Raw genomic sequence first — 14,791 nt, forward strand, 5'->3', positions numbered from 1 at the left:
TCGACGGAGAAGAAGACTGCGGATTTTGCGATAAGATATGAAATGCTCAGGTGAGGTTTAGTATTAGAAAAGCAAACCGGTTTTGGGTTGGGTCGGAATTAGATTGGATTGGGTTTAATCCAAAAAAACGGTTTGTTCCAAACTCATTTGAATATTTTAAAAACCAACCGTTGAATGAGTTTATATACACATGGGGCGCTGTCCGCCCTTGGCAGCGCGATGGCAGCCACCCCCTTGGCTGTAGAGGATCTGAATCCTATGGGATCCATCCAAGGCAACCCTCAAGATATTTTAGAGAGAGAGAGAGAGATGTGACAAAGTACAAACCTAAAATGTGCGCATGGATCGGCCCATGAACATCTCTAGGCCCACGGCCCATCGAAGCACTGACCATGTAGTAGGGAGTAAAGCCGTTGCTTAACCGTCCAAAACTTAAAGGTGAATGTCACAGACAGTTGCACCCCTTCCAGTTTCAGTTCAAAACCATATCATCATTTCTTCCCCCATAAAATGCAGAATACACATTTTTCTTTCAGTCTCTCTTCTCTCTTTACAACCATGTATTCTACGAACAGAAATGTCGTACAGATGGAGTCATTATCATCTCCGGTGCCCTCAGCACCACCACAACCACCCCAATTCCAATACCCTCCGGCAGCCACAGGAATTCCGGTGAAATCGATGCACCAATTTGAAACCCCGGTTGAGGCTGTTCAAATTCCATCTCATGTTCCAGCCCCATGGTCCACCGGCCTCTGCGATTGCTTCGACGACATTAGCACCTGTAAGCAGTAGTCGTATACTCATATATATACAATTCACCTATATATCTCTCTTCCTAATTAATAAGATTTCCCCTTTTACAGGTTGTTTAACGTTCTGGTGCCCTTGTGTTACATTTGGCCGGATTGCAGAAATCGTTGATAGAGGATCTACTTGTAAGTCTTTAAACACACATAAAAGACTATAACTTTTGTTTTTTTTAACCCGAATGTTATCTGGGATCCGGCCAGCCCTACAATTATATTAAAGATCGATCAAAGAATAGAAAGAAATACAAAGAGAGGACATACCCGCCTTACCTCAACCCAAAACATAATAAACCCTCAACTTTTCAGAAAAAAAGCTCAAGTCTTTACAAGCAACCCCAAGCAAAAGAAAACCTAATTCCTTAACAAAGAAATACTATAAGTTGGATGAATCGACATCCTCTACTTTTGCATGTCCCTACTTTCGTGTGCACCCTACACACAACGAAGCGTGCAAAGACCAGGTAAGGCGGTCTTTGCGCGCCCTATTATGCTTGGATAGCTTTCTTATGTGTTTTGTGAGTAATTTTGTGGATGCAGCATGTGGAGTGAGTGGAGCGCTATATATGTTGATACTGTTGATGAGTGGTTGTTCATGTTTTTATTCGTGTTTCTACCGATCAAAACTGAGAGGACAGTATTTCTTAGAGGAGAGTCCATGCACTGATTTCTGTATTCATTGTTGTTGTGAGGAATGTGCTTTATGTCAAGAGTACAGAGAGCTTAAAAACCGTGGCTTTGACTTGTCATTTGGTTGGCATGGGAACGTTGAAAGACAGAATCGAGGAGTTGCAACCCCACCAACAGTGCAAGCAGGCATGAGCCGGTAAAGAAAATGAAGATTACGACAACATTAAAGGAAATGATGGAAGATTTGTAAACGTTCTTGATGCTATGTTATGTCATTACACAAGTTTAAGAAACATGTAACCTTTTTGAATCAATTGCCAATGGTTGACATTCTTTCTAAAGGTTAAGCTAAGGCATGGGGAAAGGGGTATTTATTGGATAAAAATCCTCTGCAGTACTGCCGGGTGTGCAATGCACATCCTGTGGCATAGCAGAGGCCATGTGTACCATGTGTGCCACATGGCCTCTGTTGTGCCACAGGATGTGCACCGCACACCCGGCGGTACTGCAGAGAATCTTAGTCCAATATTTATTCTACAAGAAAAGGAGATTTGGATCCTCTGCGGCCTAGAGTTGTGCGACCATTGTGCTGCATGCAACACCCAAGTCGCCACTTAAGCACAGATACCCATTCAATGGTTGGGCATCAAACCCCTCAAAAATATTGCTCAAAATTCATTATATACAACACAAGTTCAAGAGACAGTTTGTATCAATTGCCAGTGATTCACATTCGTTCTAAACCTTAAGAGAAGGGGTTATAAGATGTTTTTAGAAGCGGTTACAAAAAACCATCTCTAAAGATAGAATATTAACCTCCTAAAACTATTATTTTTGAGGCATTAGGTCCAAAAATAAAAAGAAATATCTCAAGCATTAAAGATATTTATCATTTACCGCCACCAAAAGACATTTCGAAAAAAGAAAAATCTCAAGCATTAGAGATAGTTATTTTCCACTGCAGTTAAGCCAAGTCAAAAACTCGATAAAATCTCAAGCATTAGAAAAATAATATGCTTATTTATTGGTCTTAGACCCTAATATAGATAGCGACTTTTTATAATTTCTTTCTTTAAAAACAGATATTCCCTCAAGGATGAAAAAATTGCAAATTCTCACAAGTATCGTGGGTCGGGGTAGAGAGTTGCAGGGTAAGAGAAAGGGGCAGAGGTGACGGGTGGGGTAGTGGGGGTGGGAGTTGAAGGTTGGGAATGGGGGCGGAAGCATGGAATCTCAGGTTGTGGGGCTGCAGCGGTGCAGTTATGGAGCGAGGTAGGGTAATAAGAATAGTAGGGGACGGTTTTTTATTTTTTTCAAATCATTGTCAACATTAGCTGCAGTTTATGTAAGGGTAGTATCCATTGCCTGACATTTGATTTTGTTTTTTGTTTTTCCTTTTTTGGAGTGTCGTCCTTGCACATGAAGGGACCATGATAATATTCTTATCCCATTCTACCTTCCAATTTTATTTATTTATTTATTTATTTTGGACTATTAAAAGCATATTACATGTAAGAAGTTACTTAACTTAGAGTAAAATCAATTTTTTTTTGGGTAAACGAGTAAAATCATTGTATTAATAAAGATCACATTCATGTGAAGCTAGGAAAATGAAGAAGACATGCACATTGCAAGATGTTGAAAGCCCATTTTTTGGCCTCTCTACTTTTGGGGGAGCTGCCGCAAATATCAATGACTAATCCAAGAGAGTTTCTTTGGCTTTCGTCTGTCCTGTGTTTAACAATACAACATCTTAGTCTTATCTTTTTTTTTGCTAAAGATCAGCAATGTATGTATTAATAAGTAATGGAAATATGATACATGAATGTGCGAAAAGTCCACCAATCTCAAAGAAACCAAGATGATCCCCTTCGGCAGTGCCACTAGGGATCACCACAGCCTAGAGACCACAGAATACATGTAACTTCCCCCAAACCAGCTAGGAAAATCTATAATAAGGCCTGCCCTACATATCATAAGAGATTGTCGCAGCAATGAAGGAAGGTGGAGTGTTCCAAAAGCTCTGGCTCTTTTGCTTTGCCGCATGATTTGCTAAGGCATCTACTGTAGCATTAACTTCCTTGTAACAGTGAGTAATTCTCCATTGGATGTTATCCAGAAAGGACTTGGCCGACCACCATCTCTGGAGAAAAAATCAAGGGATCTTGGGAGAGAGAATCGCGAGTACCAAGGCCGCTGAATCAGTTTCAATCCATAACTTATTGATGCCTAAGCTACGAGCCTCATTAACTCCAACCAGAAAGGCCGCCATTTCTGCCATGAAATTGGTTCCCAACTAAATAAATGGGATCATTTCTTAACTCTTTTAGTTCCTTCAATCTAAATTCAATCCCTCCTCTATGTTTAACAATATTTTTTTTGGATGAATATGTTTAACAATATTATTACAAATTAACATGAAAATATCAAAATGAGGAAAATAAAAAAGTCAATGAAGTTGATGGGTCAATAGCTAGGTCCATGTGGTCCAGCCCACTATCCACAAATTAGGTCACCTATTCAGAGGTCTCTTCTACTTTTAGGGGATGTGGCTTATTCACTTTTTCACTAAGCCTACACATTCATCACTCCTCTATTTTTTATTCTTTTATTTGTTTTGAAAATGAGAAACATATTAGGCTCTGGGCCAATTCCCCGGAGTTGATCATAAGAGTAGAAAAGCCTTGACCTATCCAATATCCAACCATGAAAGATATAAAGCCAAACAAAAAAGTGAGACACTTACAGCATGTAGGAAAGCAAGCAGTTTGGGCCACAACTAAAGGTAGGCCAAGTCCAGCCCTTTGTTTTTCAGCTTAGACTTGACCAAGCTTCGCTTAAAAAGTCAAAATATCATAGGCTGTGCTTAGATCTAAGTTGAAGATGAATAAATGGGCTCTATAGATGGGATCTTTCTTTGTTTTTCTCACAAGTTAAGTAATGAATTTGGGAAAAGGAATGCCGTTAGGGTGCTCAACATGTGTCATCCTCTCTCCTCTCTTTCTGAAAAGACCCTTTTGTCCTCCTAGTCTAGCCCATGATTGGTATGTATGTCGTTAGCTTCTCAAAAGCTGGTGGCATGCCCAACCCTCTCCAAATGAGTTTTTAAGAAGTTTACAATTTAGAAGAGGTTTTCCTATCGCACCCATGCCTTTTCTCTGTCATTTGGAAGTGTTTGGTGCCTTACCAAAAAATCCAAAAAGTGTTTGGTGGGGTATCACCCATGTGTACGTCCATTTATTTAGAGCCAAACATAGATCATGAGTTACATTTTTCAAAGTAATCTAACACTTCCCATTTATTTATTGAAGTACAGGGATAGTTGAAAAAAGAATGGCTATATGTTAAGCATATGGTTGAGATTGATCATCAAATTTTACATCAATTATCTTAAGAAATTTCTCATCTATCCAATAGTTTGAATGACCAAACATATGTTTATGTGGCTGAACAAGTTCTCGATGTGGGAAATTTTCCAACATTTTTCTTTACAACTTTCCTTTTATTTGTCAGTGTAGTTTTTTAAAGAAAAATAAAATAATTCTAATGTATTTACATAATTAATCGGATCGATTTCGAATAGGATGTTCAAATCTGATACCCAAATCCCCATTCTCATGGATCACTATTTGAGTGATCCTTCCGATTATCATCTCTGATTGTATCGGTTGGTTCATTCCCTTATTTCAGATTTAATTGGATTACACTTAGTCCGGCAAGGGTTTGGTAATTGGTATCGGTTTGGATTGGTCAGGTTTACCTCTTTTCTTCAAAAAAATTATATATTTTGTTTACATTTTTATCCTTGTCAATACCAATCCACCGATATGGGATCAGATAGGAATCGGTTTCGGTCTCAACCGATACCGATATGAATTGATCTATCCAGCCAATCTAATATCGATTCCTCTAACAATGGGTCCAGCTCAAATCCACCTAGTTTTCAGCCCTACAGCAGAGGATTTTGTTTCCAGCCTAGCCCAGACTCATACTGGGCTGCATTGAGGAAAGCCCATACTGTGGCCTTTCTTTTTTTTTTTTTTTTTTTTTTGGGCAGGAGTAAGGCGGTCTTTGCATGCCCTATTGTGTGTAGGGCGCACACACGAAAGTAGGGGCAGGCGAAAATAGAGCATGCCGATTCGGAGGGATGGGTGGGAAGGAGAGAGAGATTAGTTTCCAAGGCATCTTTCTTACAGATTCTGTATGGAAAAGGATAGATCTGGTATGGAAGAATTTCTGCAAGTCGTAGAAGTAGGATATGCTTGCACAGGAAAGTTCCAAGTTCCTTCACCTTTACCCAAAGAAGGGAAGAGAAAAAAGTTACTTTACTTTATGCAGAAATATTTAAATCCCATCCCATCCCATCCCATCCCATCCCATGTTGAAGAACAATAATGGCCACGGGAGAGAGTATTTGGACCTACAGATGATCCCTTCCTGCTGCAATCCAGTTGTTTTCACTCATTCTTTCTTATCTTCTTTTTCAAAACAATGGGTGGGTGCAGTCAAAAAGAAAAGAGGGAGAGGCAGGAGGAGGGAATATTTTGAATTGGATAAAGAAGGAGCAAGATTTTGTTCTGAGTAGTAGATGGGATTAGAACTCCCATCTTTCAAAAATCTTGTGCTTCTCATTTTTTGATGTATAGTTCTTTGCCATGGATTTTAATGGTTTGAAAGTTGAAAAAGACTGTGTAGTGGTTGCTGGATATATATATATATACAGTTTTAAGGATGAGAGATTATTGCCAAAAAGCTAGATCACCTACACCGGACTCATATAAGTATGTCATGCAGATATTCTTCTAGGAATAATATCACGTAGGCTGGACCTACTGAATATTGCATGGCATGGCATGGCAGGGCATGGCATGGCATTGTATAGATAATTGGCATAAGATCCCAAGGGTCGGTGCTTTGGATATTGCATGTAGCTGTAACTATATACATATTTATAAATAAGGTATGGGGGAGTGTTCTATGTGGTCACGTGTATGCGGCAGTCAATGAGAGCGTGCCCTGATATCTTGAGGTTGGGATTTCCGCCTTTCATCAGGGGTGAGGCGATCATTTAGCCAAGCACTGAACGTGGCCCATGTGTCCCCCCACAGTGAACTTTTCTCCATATGGTATATGAGGAAGAGTTTACTGTTTAGGAGCGTGGCCCTACACCAATGCGAGTGCCAATGCCAGTGCCAATGCGAGCACACGCAGAAGCAAATAGGGGCAGGATTTTCGCTTTTCAAGGGTGGGTTGATCATTTATCTCTATCATGTGTCTAGGCGCAAGAGCCATGCTCCTACTTGACAGAGTCCTTTTTCCCATAGTATATATATGTATTCCTAGGGCCTACTACCTTTCTTTCTTTCTTTATACCCCTACAGTTCTATCTTTTCCTTTTTCTTACTTCTTTTTGAAAAAATGTTCTCCACACCGTTAGGACTAACATGCATCTTTTCACATTGATTTTTTAAAATTTATTGTACTGACACTCTCTTTCCTCCATACTTCTTATCCTCTATTGGACGAACCGTGGTCGTCCACAACTTATTGGTGCACTTAGGGATTCCTTGCCAAGCTGGCAGCAATCCCATTTTTATGTGCAATTGTCAATTGATTGAATGGAAAGCATCAGTGTTTAGCCCTCGAATTAACTTCAGAACCCTCACGAGAGCCTCCAGAATTTTATTGCTGAAACCCTAGAATATAGAAAGCTTGGTGAAGAAGAAAGAATATATATTAATGATACACTTTCTTCCTCCCATGTATGTATTCAACATGTTTACTTTGAAAGTGGGTATAAGTTCAAGTAACTGGAGTTTCATGCTTTAGAAAGATCCCGTTTTCGGATCTGTTACTAGTTCTTAATATTTGGTTGGAGGCGGCATCTCCTGTTGATGGCAATGTTGTAGATGAGAATATTGCATTTGTTTAGCATTGCTGTTTTTGTTTTCCTTGGTTTTCTTTCATGGTGTACTTTTTTTTTCTCTCTCTTAATACAAAGGATCCTTTAGCCAAAAAAAAGAAGCAGTTTTCTGTCGGGAGCGCCAGCACTCCCATGTGTCTATCTCTCTCCTCCTTAAAACAAGGGGGTAGAACTGTCTTTTCATATGAAAAAGAGAGAGATAGACTCATGAGAGTGCTGGTGTAGGCCACACTCCTGGACAGAGTTCTTTTTCCCAAAAAACAAAAAATACAAGTTCAAGTAAATCATCATCTGCAACCTAATGGACATCTCTCAGATTACATACTATGACCAACTTGATAGTCGGTTAACCAAGATTCTAAGAGCTAGGGTATGATGCTTTAATATTTGGATGCCATTCAGTTAACCACAAAATAACCACGACAAAGCCATTAAGGATCCAGATCTTCTACGGCTCGGGCTGCCCGTCCTGCCATGCTGCGTAGGCACAAGGCGACATGCATTGACCACCTTACCCCTGCCCGAGCTCTTTGTCTGAACGGGGGTAAGGCGGTCATTGCACAGGGCCCTGTGTCTGCGCAACACAGGCAGGACAGGCAACACACCGTAGAAGATCTGTGTTGAAGCCATTAATGTAGCCCCCCCAAAAAAAATTGCATGCTTGCCAAGCTCCACAGTACCCAAAAAATGTTCTTTTTCAATGTGGCACCCATAGATCCTTATCTATTCTAGGCTGTACAATGGCACCTAATGCTTTTTCTTCTTTTCTTTCCTTTATCTGAGTAGGATCATACGGAAGCATCTTATGTTTTATTTGCTACCTTACCATTACACTGCACTTGAAGATAAATCTGAGTGAGGCTATATCTTGAGGATCATAAATGCAAACCTAGCTAGCTATGAGAAGATAAGGTGGATTTTGGGTCACAAGTTGCACTCTATTGATTTTATTCTCCTAAAATGTTTGCACGAAGGGTAGCTGTCTCTAGACTTGTAGAAATGGAAGGTAAAAGAAGAATTCATTCTTTGGATGGGTCTTGATTAGTAGTATTGGTGTATCTAAAAGTAACTTAATCTAACAAAACAGGAAAGAAATTCAGTTACTAATATTGGTGAAGCAAAAGCAGAGGTTGGAACTACTTTCTATAGAAGTCCACAAGGCTTTTTTAAATGAAAAGAAATGGGAATGTAGAAAGGCAGAAAGCTGTGTGAAAGGTTAGATTCTAACTTGAAAGATGAAAGGAGATTCAAGTAAGGACGAAGTTGCTACTCTAATGAATCCATTTCTTTCTTTCTTCTCATCTACTTTTTCAAAGTACAGAATTGGAAGTCAAAAAGAAATAGAAGAAAAAGAAGGTGCGTGGAGAATAAACTATAAATTAGATGGCTACCACATCTTTTTTTGCATCTTCTGAGAACACGTTTTTTTTTTTTTTAAAGAAGGTGCGTGGAGAATAAACTATAAATTAGATGGCTACCACATCTTTTTTTGCATCTTCTGAGAACACGTTTTTTTTTTTTTTTTCTTTTGGTATTTTCGGCTGAAGATAAGGAGAAGCAGCTTTTGAGTCTTCTTCCTTAACTCCTTAACCAGAACAATTCTCACAATTTTCTTTCGATCATCTGAAGATTGTATGTTGAGATTTGATTCTTTGGAGCTCGATCAGGGAACTCTTATGTGGGACCCATTTAGTGAATAATGATAAATCACTAAATTCAGCCCAAGGAATAGTGTAGGGAGGTAGCTAGGGTGTAGTAGTATACTAGTATCACAAATCTGAGATAAAATGGGTATATTAAGCACTTCTATGCATACAATAGGTCTTCCTATAATTGATGGTCATTGTGGAAAGGAAACATTGAATTTATTTAGGATAAAAATTTCCACTACAAACAATAGGCCAAAGATTTCATGCATCGGCGTGCAAGCTTGCATGATCGTGTCCCCTCTCACATGGAGTCGGAGAAGACATAACCCCCCCCCTTTTTTTAAGCCTCGAAGCTCCCACACCTGTGCATGAAAACTGTCCCCAAAACAATATGTGGGAGGTTATTCCCACTCAGACTGTTTTTTCTAAGGGTTTTTTTTTCACAATCTGAAATTTTATTAATTGAAGCGGGCTCTAGAGAATCTTTAGCCAAAACAAAACAATGTACATGGATAGGAGGTGGTTGTAGCCACCAAAAACGAGCTAAAGAGAAACTAGAGGCACTTTTAGCTAATAGATGGACCTTCCTCACTGTTGGACTTGTGTGTGTCCATCAAACCTGGTTCGGTCCGGTTCAACCCGATTTTACTTTATATTGAACTTTTATACATTTTAATTTAATATTATCACATGCGATATAAACTTTTTGAGCATTATGTGTCAGTAAGTTTTACTTAAAATGGTAGTCATGACTAGGATTTAGGCTGGGCACCCTTATCATATGGTCGTCGCATTGGGTATGCCTAGACATGTGATGTTAGGGTACGAATGCGAGTACTCACATGTTTGATGTGTGTATTGGCGAAGAATCTATTTTGCCGATTCCCTCATGTATTATTGCCAGATGTAGGAAGGGATAGACATGTGTCACCGACACCCTTTGCCTGAGGGAACCCTGTCACTCCAAAATGTGAACGCATTCTTTGGTTTATCAATGACTGAGATTCAAGCGAGTCAAAGCCGGTGTTCTGGGAATGTGAGAACACTTTGTGAGTGAAGAAGTTACTCAACATGGTCGTCACTGCCTGATTGGGGAACACCAAGATTGAGACTGTCTGTGTATGATCGGAACGAAATCTGAATCTAGTACCGTTTTGGAAATGGTTTTGCAAAAATCTATTTCACATACAAAAATAGATTATATATGATTATTTGAACAAAGTGTTTTATCGAGTTTTGCGGGACCCGATCAGATGCATAGACGCTCTTATATGGACATGTACTATGGATTGGGGTTTGGCAGTACATGTGTACATGCCCTAGATTCCATAATGATGATGTTGATTAGTGGGGGGGTTATATATGATAATTTGTTATCATATAGGGAGTTATTTGGAATTTGTTAAATTAATTGATTCTTTATTTAATTAATGGATATGGTACTAATTGTAATTATCCATAATTTTTAAATAAAGTAACTAATTAATACTTTTCCTATTAGATTCTGCTTCTTCACCTTTTTGAAGCACTTTAAGTTTAAACAGAACTACCACACAAAGAGAGAGAGAGTTAGACTCTCACAGGGATTAAATCAAATCCTATCAGAGTTTTTTAATTAAACCCTCCTCTATATAAGGGGACCAGAAAATGCAGAGGGGGCACTGCTCCACGTTTTCTGGCTGCCCCCCTTAGCCTGCGTTTTTGATCTCTCTCTCTCCCTCTTGTGATCTCTCTTCTTCTTCTTTTAGTTTCTCTCTACTGTAATTGAGAGTTAGGGTTTGAGAAACCCATATCTGTGCTGAAGAATTGGAGAGCATCTGGGATTGGCTTGAAGAACCTTGGTAGCACCATTGGAGGTTCAGATCTGTTTACTTGGAGCGCTCATTGGAGGAAGAACCATTGTCTATTGGAGGAGCAACACTTGAGCCTCACCAGGTTAGCAATTCTTTATTGATTCCTCCTGTTATTAATTATTAAATATTCATAGGGTACGAAAGAAACCCGAATCGATTAATTTCCGCTGCACATTCGGGTATGGGATGGATCCCTCTTTCCATGTGATGGATTAGAGATGAATTTTTCTCCTGCTATTTTGAGTTCCACAATTGCATGGGACACAAAACAGTAGGGCAAGGCATTGGTTTGATAGACCAAACCCTGATTGGGATGCACCAAGGTTCCTATGGACGACCATGGGAAACCCTAAAATTTAAATAGGGCGCCCATGGGCGACCATGGGCTAACCCAAGGCGTGCAAAACCCTAATTACTTTGATATTGGTTTACCATGGTGAACCATTATGATCCCATGGACCGTAGTTTGACCTACACTCACAATGTCTCGAGATACATGAACAAAAGAAACATAGGTAAAACAACTAGAAAGCAGCAAGATATCGTCAACAAGGACCATGCACCATCAATGAAGGCAAATAAACATGACAGAGGAAACACCTTGAGAGGGAAAGAAGATGTTGGTCGACGCTCAATATGAGATAAAGCCTGTGTAATGCCGATGTGGCTTTCCTCCACGAACATATGAAAAGAAGAGATAGTAGAGAATAAGTCCAGAGTTACAAAGTTAAAAACTACATTATTTCTAGTTTTTCCATATTGCCAATAGAGAATAGTCCATTGGATAACTCAAAAGGAAAAATCCAAAGGTTGATTGGTATTCAGTGTCTTGGAGAGGGTCAGGTCCAGCAGGTTTGTTTTAGTTTTCATGGATCTTTCAGGGTTTTGTATATCTTTTTTCTCCTCTTAATACAATTTTGAATCCTTTTAGCGAGAAAAAAAAAAGTGTTTTGGAAATCTTTCATTTTGCAAAGATTTTTAATTTTTGGATGGAGGTTCTTTTAGGAAAAAATTCCAACGGACGAACGAGTTACTACCTTGGGAGTTCAGGTGTCTTTCAGATGTGATTTATGTTGGCATCATGGTGAGTTAGTAATACATTTATTACTAACTCATGAATCAAAATGAAAATTTTTACTCATGAATCATGGTGGTATATGTCCAATATGTAGAACACTATCTCATCTATTACAATAATCTAACCTTTCAAATTGAAACCTCTATGTGGCAAGCTTCAACTTTATGGAATTAACCAAATCAAATCAGATGTGAAGCCTCTGAAGAAGAAAAGGAGACTTTAGTAGGGGCTATATCTTACAGGGTAAGACCATGCTTTGACTAGTTTTTCCTATCTCTAATCTCAAGATTTTTTACTGAAAAGCCAAAACTGTTGTGGCTTGATCACTAAACCATCTTCAACTTGTTGGAAGGTCTATTTTTTGGGTTTTTTGAGGAAGAAAAGGCTGTTGTTTGTTGGTGATTTGTTATTGTTTTTCTTCTCAAGTTTTGGGCAAAGACTTGAGAAGAAAAATAGTGTAATTTTAAGGGGAAAAAAACACTGCTAGGCTGCATTGCGTATGGTAGCGCCTTCCGATGTCTATCTTGCTCCTCCCTCCTATGAAATGACATATATTCCCCTTATTTGACAAGGAACTCAATCACATTGTTTAATTAGTGGTGCCCAAAATTTGAGAAGGAAAACTGGTGTAATATTGTTTAATTAGAGGAACTCTCTCAGATTTATCCTATGATATGATTTTTCTTTCATATTGAAAGGTTTTTCACATAAATTTGGTATTATGATTTTTGGTTTGTAGCTACTCACATTATTTTCTTTTGCTTTCCAGTTCTGCACATTATGTTTGTGGTGTGATTCAATTTTTAGCATTTGCACACACACAAATTTATGGGTTGTTTTATCTATGATTCACACACAGATGGGAAGGCATGCTTCCCAACATTAGTTGGTCTGAATCTACTTAAAACTATTGGCCAAGAGCCAAGCATGAATCTTTGGACAATTTTCAATTGAATATATCTTCACAATATCGACATTTTATTCGATGTTGGTCTATCCAAACAAAGACCAGCCAATGCAGACAATCAATCCAATCCCAATACTTGAAACCCTTTATGATACAGACATAAAAATTAGGCAAGAAAATCCTGGTTGGGTCAACAATAATTCCTTTCCGGTTGACACATCTACCTGTGCATGGAAAGATGATGTAACAATTCCAACTATTGGATGTATAGGTAATGGTCTAGAGTGGTTACTGTCAAATTTTATATCCAAATTCAATTATTTATTTCATTCCAGTTGGATCATGAAGAGCTGATCGAGGAGGCGCTTCCGCACCTTTTGGATCTGTTGAACCGGATCCAGAAGATTCTATTGTGAACCTGAACCTTCCCATGGTCTGGAACCTACATGTTGAGTCTATTAGAAATATATTACCAACCTGGGAAAGGTATTACAAACCCGGAAAGTCAGTGAACAATATTGGATTTCTCTTTGGAAAAATTAAAGAGGCATGCGCTCATTGTTAATCCATTTATATATCCTATTTGAAGTCCAGGATTTTTCAATTCTTCATTTTACCAAGTGGGAATTCCATTTCAATTCTTCTCTTGTGGGTCTTTGTTTGACAGTGCTAAGCCTTTTATGGTCTCTTGTTTGGTGAGTCTCTGCCTTTTGTTTTGTTGGGTTGTTCCTTCTATTGATGGCAAGGTGGGACGGGTACTCTGATCATTTATGTCTGAGTTTTTGGTCGGTTTTTTTTAGGGATGTAAATGAATAGTTGAAATCCGTGTCTGTATCTGTTTTACTGTTTAGCACTATCCGAATCTGTCCGAAAGCTAAACGGATACGGATACGGATAGACTATAGCTATCCGAAAAGCTATATTTACATGTAAACGGATAAAATATTCGATCCGTATCCGTGTCTGTATCTGTTTAGTACTATCCGAATCCGTCCAAAAGCTAATCACATGCGGATGCGGATATAGCACTATCCGAGCCGAATCCGATCCGTTTACATCCTAAGTTTATCTTTATAATTTTTTTATTATTTTAATACAAATGCTCTTCCAACAAAAAAATAATAATAATAAAAATTCTATTTAGTGACACATGATATGTGAGTAAGAGACATTGGGGTCTATTTATCCACCAAAATTTCAACTCTATACAATTTACCATGTGACATGTGAGAATTAATGATAACATAGGAGACTAATCACAAGATCACATCACCATTGATGAAAACTTTCCACAGCTGAAGGAAAACTTAATTCTTTATCTAAGAAATTAGCCATCGGAAATGTTGACTTCATAGTTCATAATTAGAATAAGAAAAAGTTAGGAGTTGGAAATGTTGACTTCTCTCCACTAAGCTACAGTTTTTAAAATTTTATTAAATTATTACAAAAGTGCTCTGGTTTTAGGTGCATAGAATGGCTTATAGTGCCATTTGAATAATTTCTCAGCATTCCTTGTTGTTTATGTCATGATCCATATGAATAATGACGCACAGACAATTTGTCTCCTTATATCGTAAAAATTTGACTTTTTTTAAAGTTAATCTCACTTACCGAAAAAAAAAAAGATTTGATCTCACAAAAAACCACAACCACCGACCAATGAGGGCATGAAATTTGACTAATTTAATCTAAAATCTAATCTTAATCCATTACTTTCCGAAACCTTAATGCCCATTTCCAATTGGATAAACGCAGGTGAACAAGCATTGAAATCCACGTGGCAAATTCCCAATTGCCCACTTGTCAAGTAGTAGAGATAAGCCTTCCATACCGCCCCGGCCCCCCTCCTCTTCTTTCCAACCTCAAACTTTCGGTTTGGCTTTGACATCTCTTCTCTATATAAGGACTAAGAAGGCCTCAAGGGAAGCACCACTAGACTTGG

At 38.6% G+C, this 14,791-nt stretch overlaps 1 protein-coding gene across 1 annotated transcript; it reads left to right on the forward strand.

Annotated features, from left to right (window-relative positions):
- Positions 1-574: 574 nt before the first annotated feature.
- On the forward strand, positions 575-1,639 carry LOC122665288 (protein PLANT CADMIUM RESISTANCE 2-like). The gene is made up of 3 exons (XM_043861404.1): positions 575-784; positions 867-938; positions 1,350-1,639. The coding sequence occupies exons 1-3, from the start codon at positions 589-591 to the stop codon at positions 1,637-1,639; spliced, it is 558 nt and encodes a 185-aa protein (XP_043717339.1). The 5' UTR covers positions 575-588.
- Positions 1,640-14,791: the final 13,152 nt, after the last annotated feature.

This window comes from Telopea speciosissima, chromosome 6 (genome assembly GCF_018873765.1).
Source record: "Telopea speciosissima isolate NSW1024214 ecotype Mountain lineage chromosome 6, Tspe_v1, whole genome shotgun sequence".
In the NCBI taxonomy this organism is placed as follows: Eukaryota; Viridiplantae; Streptophyta; class Magnoliopsida; order Proteales; family Proteaceae; genus Telopea; species Telopea speciosissima.